This window comes from Aythya fuligula, chromosome 31, assembly GCF_009819795.1.
Source record: "Aythya fuligula isolate bAytFul2 chromosome 31, bAytFul2.pri, whole genome shotgun sequence".
Taxonomy (NCBI): domain Eukaryota; kingdom Metazoa; phylum Chordata; class Aves; order Anseriformes; family Anatidae; genus Aythya; species Aythya fuligula.
In genome coordinates, this window is record NC_045589.1 from 1,077,091 (window position 1) to 1,097,926 (window position 20,836).

General features: G+C 53.3%; 2 protein-coding genes across 2 annotated transcripts in view; both read right to left on the minus strand.

The window, feature by feature from the left end:
• Positions 1-20,381, minus strand: part of LOC116500141 (antigen WC1.1-like) — a 301,922-nt gene extending 281,541 nt beyond the window's left edge. Inside the window, exons 1-5 of the mRNA XM_032205055.1 lie at positions 20,003-20,381; positions 19,459-19,764; positions 19,033-19,350; positions 18,628-18,942; positions 18,196-18,531 (exon numbers count right to left, since the gene is read on the minus strand). Of these exons, the coding sequence (XP_032060946.1) occupies positions 18,196-18,531; positions 18,628-18,942; positions 19,033-19,350; positions 19,459-19,764; positions 20,003-20,381 (1,654 nt within the window). The remainder of the gene's footprint in view (positions 1-18,195; positions 18,532-18,627; positions 18,943-19,032; positions 19,351-19,458; positions 19,765-20,002) is intronic.
• LOC116500112 (olfactory receptor 14C36-like) lies at positions 4,312-5,238 on the minus strand. The gene has a single exon (XM_032205028.1). It carries the CDS (start codon positions 5,236-5,238, stop codon positions 4,312-4,314), a length of 927 nt encoding a protein of 308 aa, XP_032060919.1.
• Positions 20,382-20,836: the final 455 nt, after the last annotated feature.

The following is a 20,836-nucleotide window of genomic DNA, read 5'->3' on the forward strand; positions in this document are numbered from 1 at the left end:
AGCTGGGGGGCTGTGGGCAGCATGGGCAGGGGCTGCAGGAATGGCTGCTCAGGCCAGCCCAGACGTGCTGGGCTGGGGCAAGGCTGTGTGGGACATGGGGTGTCCCAGGAGCAGAGTAGGGTGCTGTGTGTGTACAGTGGTGCTGCCTGAGGAGCCCCAGGGCCAGCAGTGTGATGCTGTGCTGTGCTGTGCTGTGCTGGGGAGTGGGACTAGCATACAGGGTTGCAGAATGCCTGTGGGAAGGGAATTTCCTGCAAATTTCAGCAGCAGAGACACTGCCACTGCCCTCCACTCCTCCATTTGCTGCTTTGGGGCCTTCCCAGCCTGGGCTGCTCTTCTGGGCTGGGCTGGGCTGGGGAAAGGAGAAGGAGGTGTGGAGAGTTGGGGATGGGCTGAGCTGGGCTGGCCTCCTGGGAGAGACAGGGAGGACCAGCAGAGCAGGGTCTGGGCTGGGCTCTTCTCTGGACACCCTGTGGGTAGTTAGGGTCTGGCGTCCAGAAGATGTCGTGCTGTACGGAAAGGTGGAGCCCCTCCTTTGACGGGCAGTAGCGCGTGGTCTGTGACATAAGCAAGCGGAAGTGACGTTATGGGCCTCGGCTATATAACACCATGTGACTCAACAATAAACGCCATTTGCCATCCACCACATTGGTGTCTGTGAGCCGATGGACCGAGCGGCCTGGGGTTGGTTGCCGTGCCGTTCCTGAACCAGGTCGCCACTGCCCCCTGAAGGCAACGAGTAGTGCCGAAACACGGGAAAACTCCTGGATTCGGGTGAAGGGTGGCTGGAGTGGCGGGACCAGCCCGGCAGGGAGGACGCTCCCGGACCAACAAGGAAGATGGAAATCCTTGTGAAGGTCGTATCAAAATTACGGAAGCTATGGGGTGGGTCAGCTGAGGAAGCCAGGGGCGCCGGTGGGGAACCAGAGTCTGAGGAAATCTGGGAGAGACCACAGCCATATACGCCCCAATACAGCGCCGAACTAGAAGACGAAGGGTGGGGCGAAGATGCCTCCAGCGGGAACGGCAAAGAAGTGCTAGGTTTAACTAACACGTGCAAATGGGAGGAGGAGAACGAGAAAGAGAATGGCTGTGGGGGCGACCGGGGAGGAGGTAGAAGCGCGAGAGAGGGGGGCAGAGAGCCAATCTGAACGTCCATCCGAAAAAATGCTCTTGTGGGGCAAACGCCTCACCGAGAAGGCGGCGGGGTGAGCCACAAGGGAAAGAACAGCCCGCCCGCAAGGGTGGTGGGTGGGGCCAGAACTCGACGGGAGCGTACCGGAACTCGGAGGTGACAAGTCAGTCAAGCTCCAACTCCGGATCAGATACCGATTCAAATTCGGAGGAGGAGGAGGAAATGGGGACAGATGGAGTCAAAAACAAAAACATCCCCATCCAAAATAAAGCTGCACCGCGAGGGGGAGAAATTCCTCTCACGGATTGGAGGAAAATTAAGATTGCGTGTGCTGACTGGGCTCCATCGGCCACGCTAGCGTTCCCGGTCCTGGTGACAGACCAATAAACCCTAAGGTTGTACAAGCGATTGTTAAAGCCATCGCAGATAAAGGACTTAATTCTGCAATGGTCTCCACCCTCATAGATGGTGTTTTTGGGGGAGACGATATGCTCCCGTTTGATATAAAACAAACTTGTAGACTGATTTTTGATGGGGCAGGGATGATCGTTTTTAAACAAGAGTGGGAGGACAACTGTACGAGACAACTGGCCCAAGTAACTGGGGTGGATCACCCACTATATGGCTCTAGCCTGCAGCGGCTAATGGGTATGGACCCAACAATGATCACCCCCCAGGCGCAAGCCCAGGGCCTGTGGGCCCACGAAGTTATGGCAACTACTCGTGCGGCCAGAGAAACTATTCGGACAGCCTCTAGAGTTATTGCCAAACCATCGCCATGGTCAACAATAAAACAAAGTGAAAGTGAGAGCTTTACACAATTTGTAGATCGTCTCCAGGCAGCGGTCGACTCTTCATCACTGCCTGTGGAGGCAAAAGGCCCAGTCGTAGCAGCCAATGGGTCCTGTCCAAATGTTGTTGCCTGTGAACTCTATGATACCGGAGGGGCAACCTTGTGCCGTCCTTGATATTAAGGACTGTTTTTTCTCGATACCTCTACATGAAGAAGACAAGGAGCGGTTTACTTTCTCTGTCGTGTTTCCAAACAGCCAACACCCCAACTTACGCTTCCAATGGAAAGTGCTGCCTCAAGGAATGATCAGCTTGCCTACTATCTGCCAGAACACAGTGGATCAGGCGCTGGTGCCAGTTCGGCACAGTGATCCGACCACGACTATCATCCAATACATGGACGATATCCTGATCACTGCGCCGTCAGGAAGTCAAGTGGACCAGCTAGTGTCAACAGTCTCAGAAACTAAAAACAAAGGGGTTTGAAATCGCGAGTGCGAAAATTCTCGAGCGCTTGAAGAAGGCCCGTCAGTTATAGTTAGAAATGAGCTGGGAGAATGGGAACAAGGGTGGAAATTAGTTCTGACAGGGCGAGGGTATGCTGCAGTCAAAAAAGATGGCAGGGTCAAATGGTGTACGCTTAAGTCCATCAAACCAGACCTTCAGAATAAAACTAATGAAAACTGAGTTTCTGTTCACAGGAACGGATCATCGGACACCCCCGTAATCCGTATACCCCGGTGACAAGAGAAGCCAATAAGTCGGCAAGCGTCCTGTCTAAGCCTGAGAGTTCCACACTGGCAGAACCCAGACAACAGCGAAGCGGCCTCCGTGGGTGGGGGGCTGCAATGCCTTTGTGTGATCTAATCTTTGGACCTTGTATACTAAATAAGCTTGTGTCGTTTGTTAAAAGTCGGTTAGAGAAAGTTTACATTATGTTGGTAGAACACCAACAACTACTTTAAGAGTGTATTTACTCAGGATTACCAGTTACCTCCTAGTTTTCTCCTGGTTATTGTGCCTTATGTTTTTTATTTAAGTTATGATGTCTGCCTCTTAAGATTGTTTTCAGAACTGTTTTTTAGATGGTTATATTTTAGCTAATTTGGTTGTGCATAGGGAGGGGGGAAATGTGGGTAGTTAGGGTCTGGTGGCCGGAAGATGTCGTGCTGTACGGAAAGGTGGAGCCCCTCCCTTGATGGACAGTAGCGCGTGGTCTGTGACATAAGCAAGCGGAAGTGACGTTGTGGGCCTCGGCTATATAACACCATGTGACTCAATAATAAGCGCCATTTGCCATCCACCACATTGGTGTCTGTGAGCCGATGGACTGAGTGGCCTGGGGTTGGTCGCCGTGCCATTCCTGAACCAGGTTGCCACTGCCCCCTGAAGGCAACAATTTCCAATGTCAAGGGATGGTTTTGTGTGGTTTACTAGATCCAGTCTATGAAATTTCACCAGAGGTGTAACAAATAACTCAGCAGACTTCTTTCCCTATGCCTGCTGTCTTCCCTGGAGTTGCAGAGCTCTCCTTTGCCTGTTCCATCCCAGATCTTGCATAGTATCTCTGGGTGGCTCTATCCTGGATATGCTCATGCTCTGTGGGCTCCATGCCCTGCTGATTCCTTGACACACACTGTCCCTGATGATTCCCTGGGCACTTCTGGCAGCTTCCACTTCCCTCTAGAAAGATGCCTGCCTGCCTTCACACCTACTGCATGCTGTGGACACAGGCTGGTAGAGTCACCATATCCATGCAGGCAATACCAGAATCAGCCCTCCCTGCCTAAAAGCTGATCCTGGGTGATCAGCTGATCTCATCCTCATAAGCCCACAAGGAATCAAACAAAGCAAGGAGCCTCCTTCAATTCCATTCCTTTGCAATATCCATGACAGCAGCTTTGGGAGAAGAGCTGAGCCTTCAGGCACTGCCCCAAGCAGATGCCCTTTTATGCTGGAAATGCTGGTACGGAGCCAGCTGTGTTAGAGACATGCCCCTGGCCTGACCCTGCCTGTGGACAGGAAAGACCAAGCCCTGGGGATCCCTGGCAGTGCTCCTGTGCCAGGACTCTCTGCACACAGCCAAGTGCCCCTGCAGCTCCACCACAGATGTCTGAGGAAGGATCTCAGACAAGCAAGTCACTGCAGGTCCTTCCTTTTATTTAAATATATCTCAAACACACTTTAAATACACCTTGTTTCCACCACGTCTCAGAGTCATTCAAGACAGGTGGGTGTTTACATGGAAGAAGATGAAAAAATAATTTCTTTTTGGACAATATTACCACAAGAAATGAAAAGCAAAATGAGAAAAAAAATAAAAATACATCTCACCTGTAATGAGTTATATTATGAGTGATATGAGAAGGAAGATAGACAATTTGTCACTTCTGAAAAACAGTCATGAGGTTCCACACTGCATCCTTCAGCTCCTGGTTCCTCATGCTGTAGATGAGGGGGTTCACTGCTGGAGGCACCACTGAGTACAAAACTGCCAGAACAAGATTCAGGGAGGAGGAGGACATGGAAGGGGGCTTCAGGTAGGCAAAAAAGACAGTGCTGAGAAACAGTGAGACCACGGCCAGGTGAGGGAGGCAAGTGGAAAAGGCTTTGTGCTGGTCATGCTCTGGGGCAATCCTCAGGACAGCCCTGAAGATCTGTACATAGGACAGCACAAGGAAAACAAAACATCCAAATGCTAAAACAGCACTAACCGCAACAAGCCCAACTTCTCTGAGGTAGGCATCTGAGCAGGAGAGCTTGAGGATCTGGGGAATTTCACAGAAGAACTGGTCCACAGCATTGCCTTGGCAGAGTGGGAGGGAAAAGGTATTGGCAGTGTGCAGGACAGTGTTGAGAAAACCACTGCCCCAGGCAGCTGCTACTATGTTGACACAAGTTCTGCTGTCCATTATTGTTCCATAGTGCAGAGGTTTGCAGATGGCAATGTAGCGGTCATAAGCCATGATGGTGAGAAGATAAAATTCTGCTGAGATGAAAAAGACTAACAGAAAGGTTTGGGTAGCACAACCTGTGCAGGAAATGGCCCTGGTGTCCCACAGGGAATTGGCCATGGCTTTGGGGACAGTGGTGGAGATGGATCCCAGGTCGAGGAGGGCGAGGTTGAGGAGGAAGAAGTACATGGGGGTGTGGAGGCGGTGGTCGCAGGCTATGGCTGTGAGGATGAGGCCGTTTCCCAGGAGGGCAGCCAGGTAAATGCCCAGGAAGAGCCCGAAGTGCAGGAGCTGCAGCTCACGCGTGTCTGTGAATGCCAGAAGGAGGAACTCAATGGGGAAAGTGCTGTTGGACATTTGCTGCCTCAGGGCATGCACGTCTGCACTAGGAGAAGATAAAAGTGACAAGTAAGGTAGACTTCTCTGAGGAAAACCCACTCCTCCTGCACAGAAATTACTATTCCATGTGGTGAATGAAGAATGAGGCACCTCATTTAACAGCCCTGTCACCTGAATGACAGTGTGCCTGACAGTGTAAAATGGAGTTTGGGCACCTTGTTCACCAGCAGTCCAGTTCAGAACAGAAATTTACACCCACCTGATCCCTAGCTCTTCTCTTCTCTTCTCTTCTCTTCTCTTCTCTTCTCTTCTCTTCTCTTCTCTTCTCTTCTCTTCTCTTCTCTTCTCTTCTCTTCTCTTCTCTTCTCTTCTCTTCTCTTCTCTTCTCTTCTCTTCTCTTCTCTTCTCTTCTCTTCTCTTCTCTTCTCTTCTCTTCTCTTCTCTTCTCTTCTCTTCTCTTCTCTTCTCTTCTCTTCTCTTCTCTTCTCTCTCTTCTCTTCTCTTCCTCTCTCTTCTCTCTCTCCTCTCCTCTCCTCTCCTCTCCTCTCCTCTCCTCTCCTCTCCTCTCCTCTCCTCTCCTCTCCTCTCCTCTCCTCTCCTCTCCTCTCCTCTCCTCTCCTCTCCTCTCCTCTCCTCTCCTCTCCTCTCCTCTCCTCTCCTCTACTCTCCTCTCCTCTCCTCTCCTCTCCTCTCCTCTCCTCTCCTCTCCTCTCCTCTCCTCTCCTCATTCTGCTTCCCTTCACTTCATCACTACACACATGGGCAGGTCTTCTTTATGTACTAGAAACCTACAATAATTTCTCATGGATTCTTGTCTTCTCGATACTAAGCAATCCTAACTCTCTCAGCCTCTCTTTACAGAAGGTATGTTTGCTGTCCATGGCATGCTTTTGGTAGTGGGGTAGTGGGCTGCAGGGGGGGCTGAATGGTGGAGAACAGCAATTTGATCTCTTTGCGTTAGCTTTTCTGACTGTGTCCCAACACAATATCTTGCACGCTCTCAACCCACATGTCATGGGGGGCAGTATGAGAAACAGAAAACCTTGATGCTGTGCTTACGTGGTTCATCAGTAAGTGAATGTCTAATATCTAATCTAAAACTTTTCTCTTTTAGTTTTATAGCCATTACCTCTTGTCCTGTCACTACATTCCCTGATAAAATGTCCCTCCCCAGATTTTCTGTAGGCCCGTATTAGGTAATGGAAGGTTGCTGTAAGGTCTCCCTGGAGCCTTCTCTTTTCCATCTTGACAAACCCCAGTTCTCCCAGCCTCTCTACGTAACAGACCTGCTCTAACCCACTGAAAGATTTTGTAGCCTTGCTCTGGACCTGCTCTACTAAGCTGATGTGTCTATTATGCTGAGCTGAGACAGAAATAAAAAGATAGGCATTTATTGAGCTATTGAAGAAACACTAAAAAAGTCTGTATTTTTCTTTTATTCATGGTGTGAGGAATATTGAGAAATATTACATCCTCCTTTGCAACTAATGGTTACACTTGATGAAACATGGTTTTCCTGCAAATGGCTGAACTTCTGCTCGTCAATGACAAGTAGAGAATAACGAGTTCTTTTTATTACATTTATTTTATTTTATTTTATTTTATTTTATTTTATTTTATTTTATTTTATTTTATTTTATTTTATTTTATTTTATTTATTTTATTTTATTTTATTTTACTTTATTTCATTTCATTTCATTTCATTATTTTATTTTATTTTCATTTTACTTTGCATGTGTTCAGAGCTCTTGCTTTACTTATTAAACTCTCTTTATCTCAGCCCACAAGCTTTCTCACTTTTAGACCCACTGGGTGGGGGGACCAAACTAGCTGCTGTGTGGTGCTTAGCTACTTCCAGGTTAGTCCACTACAAAACCTTACTGAAGTCAGAGGAGATCTATAACCACTGCTCGGCCTTCTTCTGCCAGGCCAGTCATTTCAGCATGGACATTTCATATCCAAATTGGTCAAGCGTGGACTCCCCTATATGAAGATGTCCCAGCTGCTCCAGATGATTTTCTTGTCTTTCCTGAGCCTGGAAATGGGTTCCAGGATGAACTGCTCCATCGTCTTCACAGGGATGGAGTGGAGCCTGAACACCCTGTACTTCCCTGGGCTCTCATCCTTGCCCTTCTTGCAGCTAGGAAGTACATATGCCTTCCTCCAGTCTTGGGGTGCTTCTCCTGGTCAGCAGGACTGATCCCAGATGACCAAGAGAGTGACCTTGCAAGGACATCAGCCAGCTCCCTCTGCTCTCATGGGTGAATCCCATCAGCTCCCATAGACTTGTGTATCCCATTTGGTCTAGTATGCCCTGATCTGACCCACTCCCACCAAGTGTACATCTTCCTTGCCCCAGACTTTCCCCTTTCTTTGTGACCTGGGATTCTCAAAGGGCAGCCTTGCCTGTACTGATTGAGGTGAAGAAGGAACTCAGCACCTCTTGTCTTTTCCCTGTCCTGTGTCAACAGATCCTGGGCCTCATTCAGCAGTGGATCCACATATTCCAGAACCTTTCTTTTGTCACCTATGTACTTCCAGAAGCCCTTCTTATTGCCGTAGACATCTGTGGACAAATTCCGTTAGAGTCAGGTTTTAGCTTTCCGATATTCATCCCTACATGCCCACACAAGGCCTCTGTATTCCTCTCATGTTATCTGTTCCAGTGTTGCTATGCTTCTTTTCTGGGTTGGAGTTTGGCCTGGATCTCCTGGTTCATCCATGCAGGCCTCTTGCCATTTTTGCCTGATTTCATCTTTCCTGGGATGTACTGTTATCGATGTTGTAGGAGGTTATCCTGGAATATTAACAATCTTTGTTGGACTGCTCTTTTCTCCAGGATCTTATCCCACAGTGTTCTTCCGAGCAGATATTGAAGAGGCCAAAGACTGCTCTCCCAAAGACCAGAGTTGTGAGCTTGCTATTTGTCAGCTATGCTGCCCTCCTGCAGGATCAACTCGACCATGGTCACTGCAGGGAACATTTTTAACTCATCCTGAGCTTACCATGAACCACAGCCCCCAGATCTCTTTCTGCAGGGTTATGTTCCATCCACTTATCCCCCAATCTATATGTATGTCCAGGAATACACTGTCTGATGTGCAGCATCTGGCATTAGTTCTTGTTAAATTTTAAATGGTAGGTGACAGACCACCATTCCAATCTATCAAGATGTCTCAGTAAGGCCCCTTTAGTAGATGTAGGACACTCCACTCATGTGCCTGTGCTCTCAAACTCCTTTCTCTCTCCTCCATCCTTTACTTATCCTTTTATGTATCTGTCAAGGAACAGACCAACCATTTTCAGAGTGTGCCTCTCAGCAGTACCTTGAGATTCTTGGAGAGCTGCATAACCTCCACCAATGGCCCACAGGGGATGCAGACATAGACCGAAAGCAAACCCATTTCTTGCTAGAGCTGCTCATCCCAGCTCTGTTTCTCGTTGTCATTGCAGACAGCAGGCAGAGTTTGGCATCGTCCAACAGCTGAGATGTGACAGCCCAAAGATGTACCGACACCCTCAGCCAGGAGCACAGATCAGAACAAGCTGCAGCCTGTGATTTCTGACATCCATGGAGTCACTGCCAAGGCGTGGTGGGACAGCACATGCAGCTATGGGATCCTTCAGTGGGTGGATGCAGACTTCAGGACAGACAGGCTGGAATGATCCAGAGTTAGATTTCCTCATTGAAGCTGCTTGGATATATGGAGCTCCTTTATGTGACATTGTGAAAAGTTCTGTGAGCCCTTGTAGGTGCCAATCAGAGAAGGGGGCAGAGAAGGGATAGCATGGTGGGAGAAAAAGAACCTGCAGCCAGGGCGACCAAGTGGACATAGTCATTGTTAAGCACCCCAAAGAAGTCTCTGGATGTATGAGTGGGTCTCCCTGAGGGCTTTTTATCATTCCTGCCATTTTCCAGAAGGGGAACAGAGCTCTGTGGAAACAGTACAGGTACTTTCTAGAGCGTCTTGAAATAGTTTCTAGGTCCAGCTGCCAGGTGGGCCAACAGAGTAAACACAAACCTGGATATGATACCTGCATGCCAGAAAGAGCTGGTCAGGGATGTGATGATCCGTGTCAGCCCTGGCAGTCACTGTCTTGAAATTGTGGGGTCCCACATCCCAAGGGGTGTGAGGAAGAAGAATAAAAGACTTTTAGTGAGGATCCCAGGTGAGCAGCATACAAGTACAGAACAGTGGTTGGACACCTCACTAGTTCCCCAGGGGAGTAGTCAGTGCACCAAGCCTGTCAGAGTTTAAAAAGCATTTGGACTGTGCACTCAGTCACATGGTCTAAAATTTTAGGTAGACCCGTGTGGTGCCAGGAGTTGGATGTGATCCTTGTGGGTCCCTTCCAACATGAGATATTCTATGATTCTATGATTTGAACTACTCACCACTCTTCTCTATCTCCTGTAATTACCATGGGAGCTTAATCTAGAGTATTTTTGAATTCTTGAAAGGGAAGAACAACACCTGCCATGCCTGAAGGAAAGGCACTCTCTGAGGTCTCTGCTTTCAACTTCCTGCTTTGGAGGGCAGTCAGGGGTATGATAATGCTGTTGACAGGATTATACAAGGGACTGAAACTAATAGAGCATTATACTGAAAGGGACCTCTAGGTCTGAGGAGCCTCACAATTTCACTCCACACTCTTTAGCTTACAGAGAGCACCAACACAACCTTCCTTGTTTTTTGTGGGATTGTTGGAACTCCCTCTCAGCACGTGTAAGGAGGGAGATGCCTCTGGCCAGCAGATGTCTGAGATCCATTCCTGGTGCTCTTTACTATATACTGTTCGGCAGTACTAACTCTTGCTGAGTCTAAAGAGGATCTGCATGGTCTCTGTGGCACCCTTAGGCAGACAGATGCAGAGCTCCAGGCAGGAGCAAGGTCTTCTTCAGATGAAGATGCAGTGAGGAATACAGTCCTTGGTGAAGGATGTATTTTTTGAAATAAGGTTTAGTTTTTGCTTAGAAAAGTCTCTCTAACATGTCACTCTTCTATTCCTCCATGGACAGGCAACCATGCCCAGATGCAAACAAATGTCCAACAGCAGCTTCCCCACAGAAGTTCCTTCTCCTGCCATTTGCAGACACACGCGAAGCTGCAGCTCCTGCACTTTGTGCTCTTCCTGGGCATCTACCTGGCTGCCCTCCTGGGCAACGGCCTCATCCTCACATGCCTGTAGCCTGCGACCACCAGCCTCCACACCCCCATGTACTTCCTCCTCCTCAACCTTGCCCTCCTTGACCTGGGCTCCATCTCCACCACTGTCCCCAAAGCCATGGCCAGCTCCCTCTGGGACACCAGGACCATCTCCTTACCGGGATGTGCTGCCCAGGTCTTTATGTTTGCTGTCTTTATTCCAGCAGAGTTTTCTCTTCTCACCGTCATGGCCTATGACCGCTATGTTGCCATCTGCAAACCCCTGCACTACAGGACCATCATATGTGGTAAAACCTGTGTCAACATGGCAGCAGCTGCCTGGGGTAGTGGGTTTCTCAATGCTGTGCTGCACACTGCCAATACATTTTCGCTACCATTCTGCCAAGGCAACGCTGTGAACCAGTTCTTCTGTGAAATTCCCCAGATCCTCAAGCTCTCGTGCTCAGATGCCTACCTCAGAGAAGTTGGGATTATTGTTTTTACTGCATGTTCACTTTTAATGTGTTTTCTCTTCATTCCTTACTCCTACGTGCAGATCTTCAGGGCTGTGCTGAGGATATCCTCTGAGCCTGGACGGCACAAAGCCTTTTCCACTTGCCTTCCTCACCTTGCCATAGTGTCCCTGTACATCAGCACTGGCACATTTGCCTACTTGAGACCCCCATCCATGTCCTCATCATCCCCGAATATTCTACTGGCAGTTCTGTACTCAGTGTTGACTCCAGCAGTGAACCCCCTCATCTACAGCATGAGGAATCAGGTGCTGAAGGATGCTGTGTGGAAAGTGATGTCTGGGTGTTTTTCAGAAGCAATATAGTTACTGTCCTCTGCATATCACTGATAATGCGACTCGTTACAGACCGAGATACAGTTTTCATTTTGTTTTCCTTTTATTTTTACTCTTACTTTGTTTTACTGATGATAAGATGTCTACTAATGATGATAAGATGATACAGATGTCCAGAGAGAAATATGATCATTATTTGTGTTCCACAGACAAAGGAGAGCTCTGCAACACAAGGCAATGGGAAAGGGACTGGGAAAATTATTACTTATTCAACCAGTGAAATTTCATAGCCTGGATCTAGTGAATCACCCCAAAACTTCTCCTCACATTGGAAATGGGTTGGACTTGATAATGCTTGTGGGTCCCTTCAATGAATTTATTCGAGTCTCTGACTCTGAAGAAGGCGCACTCTCCATGGCCAAAGACCCACTTGTGTGGGAGGCAGTCAGTGGCAGTGCCCCCCACACCAGTTAGCTCTGCCTTCACAGCCTGCCAGCACGACCCTGCAGAGTGCCTCACAGCCCCACACACCACAGTCCCCTTCGCTCTGCAGGGCAGCACCGCCAGCTGGGGGGGCTGTGGGCAGTATGGGCAAGGGGCTGTAGGAATGGCTGCTCAGGCCAGCCCAATCATGCTGGGCTAGGGCAAGTCTATGGTGGGATATGGGGTGTCCTGGGAGCAGAGTAGGGTGCTGTGTGTGTACAATGGTGCTGCCTGAGGAACCCCAGGGCCAGCAGTGTGGTGCTGTGCTGTGCTGGGAAGTGGCTCTGGTCCAGGGGGGAGTGCAGGCTGTCTGGGAAGGTGGATCGGTAGGGTTTTTCTCGTGCAGATTGCAGCAGCAGAGACACTGCCAGTGACCTCCCCTGCTTCATTTGCAGCTTTGGGCCAGCCCAGCCTGGACTTTTGTTGCGAGGACATTTGTTGTCCGACGGAAGGAAGACACAGACGCTCAATATGAGTGATCAGTGAACTTCGATTTATTGGATAGCTCAGTTGTCTTTTATCTAATTCAATATAATTAGCTCATACATATTGCAAAAGCTAAGCTCATGATTGGTTAGTGCATTTCTCTATTTTATCAGCTAGTTTCTCACTCCCATCAACCGAAATAACACAGTTAGTACTTTCCCAAACCTCCAACGGATATCGTGTCCTTGTGCCTGATTAGCTCCCAGACGTTACGTACTTTCTCAGACTCATATGAGCTGCGTTCGATACTTTTTTAGCTCGCGACCTCCTAGTTGCTCAACATTCACATGACCTACTTCACTTAACCATTCCTCCACAGGACTTCTCTGCTGGGCTGGGTTGGGGAGAGCTGGGGAGGGAGTGGGCTGGGCTGGCCTCCTGGGAGAGAGAGGGGAACCACAGAGCAGTCTGGGCTGGGCCTTTGTTCACTGCATATGAATATGACCAATGCTAGTCATCATGACTTTCACAGCAACTCCTCTGAAGAGTTCTCAACATTTTTCTAAAATATATAGTCAGTTCTTGAATCACTTTCCTACAGAGAGGTGGCCATTTACTTCAGCATGCTCTGGACTTGCAAAGGCTACATGGGGAAATGTGAGTCTGGATTTGTGCGAGGTCTTCTGAAGCATGAGCTGGTTGGCAGACAGAGTACCCAAAGGATTGTGCAGGGCATCCCCTGCACCCACTGCTCCTGGGGGACCTGGAAAGAGGCCTCCTGATCACAACAGCTCCTTGTAGCCCTGTGGATGCTGGCTGTGACGTCACTTGTGTCCCAGCAGCTGGCTGGCCAACAGCAAGGAGGCAGAGCCTCTGAGGTCACAAAGACCTTCAGAAAGCTGCCCCCAAGAGGGTGACACGTATAGGAGGCCAAGGGAAATCCAGGAGAGTAAAGGTGCAAGACCTTGGTGAGAGAAGAGGGACTTGGCTAAGAGAAAGGAAAGATTTTGAAGAGGTGATAGGGGTTCAGGTAAGGCTGATGCTTCTGCAACACTCACTGGGAAAGCAATCATGTTGGGCCTTGGCAAAATTTCTAACCAGCAACCTGAAAAACCTAGTGCTAACCTAGTACTAATGCTCTCCCTCACCCTGAAAGGAATCCATTACTCTAAACCCCAACTCATTTCCTACCTTGAAGTCAAACCCCAAACAAATTACTTTTTACCTTTAGTCTTAACATATTGCTCTTGCTAATCCCTAGGTCTTAATGCCTTGAATTATATTGCCAGATATCATCCCGTAACAAGGTACATAATAAAACCCTAACCAAAAATCTAGCTTATACCCTAAACACTGACTGTCTACCCAAAGCAGAACTCACAAGCCTCCCTTTAAGACCTTGCCCAGTTCCTAAACTTGGAAGGTAAAATACAATCCCTAAACTCTGGAGCTGAGTTTTGCATTTGAGACCAAAGCAGTGTTGTTAACAGAGCAGTGTTTCACTTACTGCTGAACCATACCAATGGGTTCTCCATCTCTCATACTGTCCCCACAACATGTAGGTTGGGGGTATGCAGGACAATGCCATGGCACACAGCCAGGACAACTGACCCAAACGGATTAAATAGATGCTCCAATAGGTGTTCCAGCCCACCATCCCACTACCAAAAGCACCTCCCAGCCTGCAGCAGAGAAGCCTACTGGGAAAGAGCTGGAAGGCTGTGGGGATCCACCAGCAGGAGCTGGGAGGGCAGTCTGGGTTCCAAGCTCTGCCCAAGGGTCCCACCTTTCTACTTATTCAACTCCTGCAAGAGAGGTATCCCTGCCCGTGGGTGCTGGGCAGGCATCCTTGGGCTCTATGGGGGCCCAAGGCAGCAGAGGGTGGGCACTGCAAGTGAGTGCCTCACGGGGCTTCACGGAGATCCACTTTGCCTGGAAACTGCCTGTGGCTGGCAGGACAGAAATGTCTCTGTCAGTAGGAATAGTGTCCAGGGACCAGGGGCTCTGTCAGCACCACAGCCAGACACTGATCCTGCTGACCCTATGACGAGACCCTCCCCGATTGCTGTGTTTCTCAGCTCTGCTCCCCTTGATCAGCCTCAGGAAGATGCCCAGATACATGGGCAGGGAAGCACTGGATCTGGGGCAAAGCCCCCAGAGAGTTTTAATATGAACAAATACCAACATGCAGCATAAAAACAGGGGAATACCAAGAGGGGAAATACCCATGTGCATCTGCTGACTGCTGGTAAAGGGACACCATTCCCTGATGCTCACAGCTCTCCCAGTGGCACTGAGCTCTCCTCCCTCCCGGCTGCACCCAGCTGCTCAGCAGGGCTGGGCTCTGCTGGCCTGGGGCTCTGGAACTCTTGTGCACGGGGCTCTGGTGTCACATCCTGGGTGTCCTCGTGGGGACATGCCAGAGACACCTCTTCAACATCGTCATAGCCTGTGCTCCCCAGGAAAGGTGAGGAGGTGTCTCCCTCAGCTCCAGGGACCCCAGCACTTCTCTGGGAGTGCAGGCTTCCCCCTGTAAGCATCAAGGCAGGCTGCTGTGGTTGGGCCTGTGGGGTGCCCCTTGGGGCTGTTTATCACCTTCCTCGTCCTCACCAGCCTGAGACATTTGGCCCATTCTCCCAGCCCCCACAAAATATCCCAGGACAGGTTCTCCATGTGGAGGTGGTCAGGCTTTCAATATGCCATGGATTCTCCTAGGCCTGGGGTTGGCACCTAGGAAGTGGCAGTGCTGCATTGCCCTCTCACCTGTGACTGCATCCCTGGGCCCAGCTCCTTCCTCTGGTGTCCTGGGCACTTCCCAGTCCCCCTGCCCAGGGACAGGATCCTCCCCAGGGTCAGAAACCTCCCCAGCATCATCATAGCCATCTGCTGGGTCACATCCGGGCAGGACAGGGACATCTGAAAGGAGAGGGAAGGTGGTGGCAATGAGAAGAGATGTCCTGCAGAGCAGAGGATGGGAGGGTGTGTGGGGACACAGGGCTGACATGCTGCTGGTGTCAGGGTCACAGCAGAGCCTTCATGCTTTCAGCTCTGATGATAACACTCGGTGGCACTGCTGTCCATCTGGTCTGTCTGCAGGGAGGAGAAATGGAGCCCTTCCTCCCCTCACCACCTCTTATCCCTGGGTGTGGCCCCAGACCATCCTCCTCCTCATGTGCCTGGGGTAGGGCTGCAGCTGGGTCAGGGACCCCTCTGAAAAGGAGGCTGCAGAGAGCTGCAGCGGGTGCTGTGGGATGAGCCCTGCTGCCCTGACTGGTGGTCAGCACTGCTGGGGATGGGCACCCACAGAGCTGGGGGTGCATGGAGAAGAGACCAGTTCCCTTGGGACAAGGCACTTCCAGAGAGGTTCCCAGAGCTGCCCTGGGACAGCCCTTTGCTTAGCACTTGTCTCTCAATAAGGTGCAGGGACAAGCAGAGAGGGGCTGTCCCCTCTGGGATGAGCAGAGCTGGTGTGGAGGAAGCTCCTCTGTGGGGGCCAGCACCTGGATGCTCTCCCAAAATCCCCACAGCCCAGTGATATTGGGGACCATGGGCAGGAACCGCAGGGCACAGCCCTGGTCTGAGGCAGGGAGAAAGTGCTCCTCCAGATACATACACCCACCTGAGAGACTGAACCTCACCTGCTTCTCCCACGCCAGGCTGTAAGCGATCTCCTCATACGCGGCCTCAGGGAAGGGCTCCCCAGCTCTCCCAGAGCCTGGGGACAGAGGCAGGGCAGGTCTGGGGATAGGCAGAGAGGGACAGGACCCCACTGGGTTCCCTCAGCCCCATTCCCTAGGCCAGCACAGGGCTGTCCCCACAGTACAGCCCCACTGTGTTGTGTTGGCACTGAGGCCACATCCCCAGGGAGGGCAGCATCCCCCATGGAGATGGTCTGGGACATAGTCAGCTTCGCACCATCCCTCTGGAGACAGCCCTTGTGCCCCTTTTTCCCTTGGTCATGTCCCAATGCAGACCCTGCACCAATACCATCATTTCCTCTTCCCATGGAGCTGCTCTATCTCTGCCCCACACATCAATAGCACAGCCCGTGCTCTGCTGTGGGGTGGCTGACACCACGGTGATGGACTCCACTGCCCCATGCTCCTCCTGCCAGACCTGCCCAGAGCACTGCCAGCAGTGCATCCTCCCCGTCTCACCCAGCCCAGCTCTCACATTCTCTTCTCACCCCAGAACTGATGCCCAGGGTCTGGGCTCTCTCCACCCCTTGATGTTGGTGCCCAATGGTCTGTCAGGCAGTGGGGCAGCACATGGGGCAGGAGGCAGCACACAGCTCTGTTTCTGTGCCCCAGAACACCAACACCCCCAGCACGCCCAGCCCTGCCAGGAGGCATCTCCCCCCCAGGACCACTGGGGAAGGACCCACCTCTGCGCCGAGCCCTGGCGCTTCGCACCTGCCCAGCCAGGAGGGCCAGGAGCAGGCAGAGGAGGGCCCCCAGGATGATGCAGATGACAACAGGCATTGAGAGTCTCTCACTGCTGGTGGTCGGACGGCTCCGTGGGGGATCTGCATGGGCAGGAACATGGCAGGGGCAGCATCAGACAAGGGAGAGGTTGGAGGCAGGACATGTCACTCCTGACCACACAAGGCAGCAGGGCTGGGGGGCACAGGGCTGGGTGATGGGGCAGGTCCACCCTGCTGGGTACATCACAGACTTCTCCAGCTGCTTTGGTTTTCTGGGAGTCTCACAGCCCAACAGGGAGCCCCTTCCCTTGGCTATGGGTCACAGCGTGAACATGGACAGACCCAGCCCCAGGGGAAGGACAGCTTACCTGCTTGTGGGGGGGATGTTGCTGTCCTGGGTGCAGCTGCAGGGGAGCAGAAGGAGAGCTGGGCTGAGAGGCTGGGGCTGTGGCACCAGGCAGCCTCCCTGGCAAATGACGCCAAAATTTGCCACCTGAATTGTCCCTCCTGTGGGGCTGGGCAGGGTGGCAGGGACAGGGCCCAGCACCACTGCTCTGGGCTGCTCACAGGACAGTGCAGGCAGCCCAGGGGATGTGCTGGCACATCCAGCCCCACAGAGGCTGCTCCCCACCCAACACCAGCCCCCACTACTGCAGAAACACCCTTGCTCAGACCAGCAGCGGGGCCATGCCAGGATCCAGCAGGGCAGACACCCAAGCCAGCTCCTTGCCAAGCCCCCAGCCATGTCTCCCAGCCCACTGCTCACCTGAGCAATGCACAGCCACATCTGCCTTATGCTGGCAGGCACCAGCTGTCCCCTGGCTGGGCCCAGCAGTCCTGCAGAGACAGCTCCGTCCCCCTGCACACTCCATCAGCCACATGGGGCCCGTCCCCTCTCCAGCAGCAGCCTGGCCCATGGCCATAGACCTGCGGGGCCACAGCCCAGCTGCCTGCACGCCACCTCGGCATCCCGCATGTCCCAGGCATTGTCACACAGCGTCCCCCAGGTGCCGCGGTGCCAGATCTCCACTCTGCCCGAGCAGCCTCCCACAGTGCGGATCTTCTCCCTGTCTGAGGAGGCAGCAATGTCCCATGGCACCAGGACAGCTGGGACAGCCCTGCCAGGTGAGGGGGGCACGTGCAGGGGCAGCTCCCTACCTGTGCAGCTGGTGGAGTTGGGGCATGCAGCCACCTGCGGCCTTTCTGTCCATGTCCGAAAGGAAATAGAAGTTGGGCTGAAAAGATTTGTTCTGGGGGTCGTGCAGAAGAGAGCAGAGCTGACCTCTGCTCACACGTCCCCATGCTGCCTGGGTCAGGGCAGCAGCAGCACCCTGTTCATTCAGGGGACACGCACGGTTCTGCAGGGGGTCCCAAGTGCTCAGCCCCACAGGGTCCCTGATTCATAGAGCAGCAAGAGGCTGTCCTTGGAGGGGGGACTCCTGAAAGCCCTGCATGGTCTCCTCTGAGCCCTTGCCTGGAGTTGCCTCTGCATCCCCCAGGGAGCTGCTGGCAGCCCAGCTGTTGACTGCTACTGGTGGACATGGGTGGCTCTGTGAGCTGAAGTCACCTTTGTGTACCAGTAGCAACAGGGTCTAATGCAGGAAGTCAAAGCCCCTCTGGGTTCCTTCTCTGCATTTCACCATGCCCAGTGGGGAACAGGACCTGGTGCCTTGATGGCTCAGATTTACCATTACAGGTGATGTGGGTCTCTTCTCGGAGGTCATCACACGACTGCGGATTCCAGGGATGAGAGGGACACTGCCAGAAGGAGCTGTTGCTCTTCCCACACTCCACGTGATCCAGCCATGCGGTGCCAGACAGCTTGGCATAATTTAAGAATATTTCCCGGTCCCCTTCATTCCCGCAGCCCAGCTCCTTGCACACCAGTGACACCATCTCGGTGGTCATGGAGTTGGAGCAAACGCTGCCCCACGTCCCGTTGTAGAGAACCTGCAGGCGCCTGGAGCAGCCATCGCTGTTCTCCAGCCTCAGGGCCATGAAGGAGGAAAGGCCCCAGGGACGTCCTTGGATGTCAGTCACTGATGGCCTTGGCTCTAACTGGCTCTACCCTTACCCCAGCCTCACTGGCCCCAGCTCCCAGCCCCACTCCCAGCACAGACCTGAGCAGATGACTCCTGCGTCCTCTTTGTGCCTGCAGTCGTGCTGCCCCCAGGCCTCGGCAGGGCAGTCCCAGAGAGCAGCTTCGGCCCCGGAGCAGTTGACGCCATCCAGCCAGATCTGCCCGGAGCCCTCCCCAAACCGAGCAGAGCCGGCTGCCTCCAGGGCCCCTCCGCAGCCCAGCTGGCGGCAAATGATGGCGGCGTCGGCCAGGTCCCAGGCGTCGTCGCAGACGGTGCCCCAGCGCCCCTGGTAGTAGATCTCCACTCTCCCGGCACAGCGCCCGGCCCCGTCCACCAGCCGGACCCGCCGGCTCCCTGCAGCGGGGAGAACCCTGACCCTCAGGGACTGGCTGCCCTCCCAGCCCCACACCTGGGGGACGTGCAGCACCACTCACCCTGGCACACGGACCCCCACGTCCTCCGCGATCCCTATTGCTGGGTGGCTTTCAGGCAGGGAGGTGTTGCAGAGGCTCAGGTCAGCCTTGTGCCCTGCACACCACACCCCACGCAGCCCCACAGGTCCTGGTCCTCGCTCGGCCCTCACGGGGGTGTAGGCTGCCTCTGCCTCTCCGCACTGCAGCTGCCGGCACACCACGCTGGCCTCCTGCATGTCGCACTGCTCATCCAGGACTCTGCCCCACGTCCCGTGCTGGAAGACCTCCACGCGCCCATTGCACTGGCTCCCTCCACCCACCAGCCATACAGACATGTGGTGAGCCGGGCCTGGTGAGAGGAGAAATTCAGCCTGGTGCTCCCATGGGGTGCAAAGCTTTGGGTGGCCATGTCACACACCACGGGCAAATGGCCTTTGCAGCACTGCCCAGCACTCACCTGAGCAAATGACAGCAGCAGCGTTCTCCTGGGAGCACGGCGAGGCCCCCAGGGCAGTCACCGGGCACTGCCCCAGGTGGGCTTCAGTCCCGTCACAGTGGAACGAGTCTCTCCAGAAGGGGCCGGTTCCTCTCCCAAAATGCCCTCCTCCAGGAATGGACTCAGCAAAGCCACAGCCGAGGTGCCGACAGAGAACATGGGCGTCCGAGAGGTCCCAGCGGGAGGCACAGAGGGTCCCCCACATCCCCAGCACGTCGACCTCCACCCTGCCCTCACACGCTGTGCTGCCGTTCACCAGCCTGAACCCTGTGTACTCAAGGACAAAGGAGGGTGAGAGAGGCCACATTTGTATTCTTGTTCCCACAGGATCTGCAGGAGCGGCCAAAGGGACAGTGTGCCTTTCTCCTCCTGCAGCACTCTCATTTTAGGGCTGCAGACCACCACCTCACCCCACCTGTCCCCCACCCAGCACAGCCCAGTGTCCACCCTGCTCTCCTGCCCCCACCACAGCCCCCGTGGGCACCATCCCACCCCAAGTCCTTACGTGTGCAGGTGACATGAGTGCCATTGCTTTGGGTGCAGGCCTTGTCCTTGGGGGCCCCCCAGGGGCAGAAGAGGATGGTGGATTCATTCCCCACACACTGCAGCTCTCTGTCCCAGACAGGACCGGCCCCTTCTCCCAGCTGAGCTGCCCCATGGACAGACAGGGCTGTGCCACACTGCAGCTCCCTGCACACCACCTCGGCAGCTTTGGCACCAAAGTGGGAGGGACAGACAGCTTTCCACTGGTCCCTGTTGTAGACCTCCACACTTCCTGAGCAGGGGCTGTCCCCTCCGACCAGCCGGACAAATCCTGGAGCAACCAAGGAGACCTGTGAGTTCCCAGAGCCCTCTGGCACTTCCGTGCCCACCTCCCACCTCATCCCTGAGGTGGCCAGATTCAGAGCCCCACAGCCAGCCCAGCAGCTCTCAGGGTGTGTTGATGGCACAAAGAGGTTTGGGACCCCCTGCTGATTCTCAGAATCCAGCCCAGCACCCATGGGCTGCCCTCTCTCCCAGCCCCCAGCCACAGGCACCGCTCAGACAAACTGCTGCTGCCCGGAGCCCCTGGGCTGCCCGGCCCCAGACCCAGCACTGCAGCAGCCACAGCACGTGGGCCCAGGGAAATGGGCCCAGGCACTGGGGGCTTCTGCAGCTGGCTCTGCCCCACCAGGCTCAGGTGAGGTTGAGGAATCCCTTGGAGTTGCCAGAGAAGCTGCCTCTTCCTTGGGGCTGCTAGGGCTCTTGGGAAGATGCTGTTACATGGGGCACATCTGGGGAGCAGGAAAACGGGGGTCCTCAGGCAGGGACAAAGTGTGGTGTGGACAGGCACGTGCCC

Excerpts from the sequence above, each read along its gene's own strand:
- LOC116500112 (XM_032205028.1), bottom strand. The coding sequence starts at position 5,238 with ATGTCCAACAGCACTTTCCCCATTGAGTTCCTCCTTCTGGCATTCACA.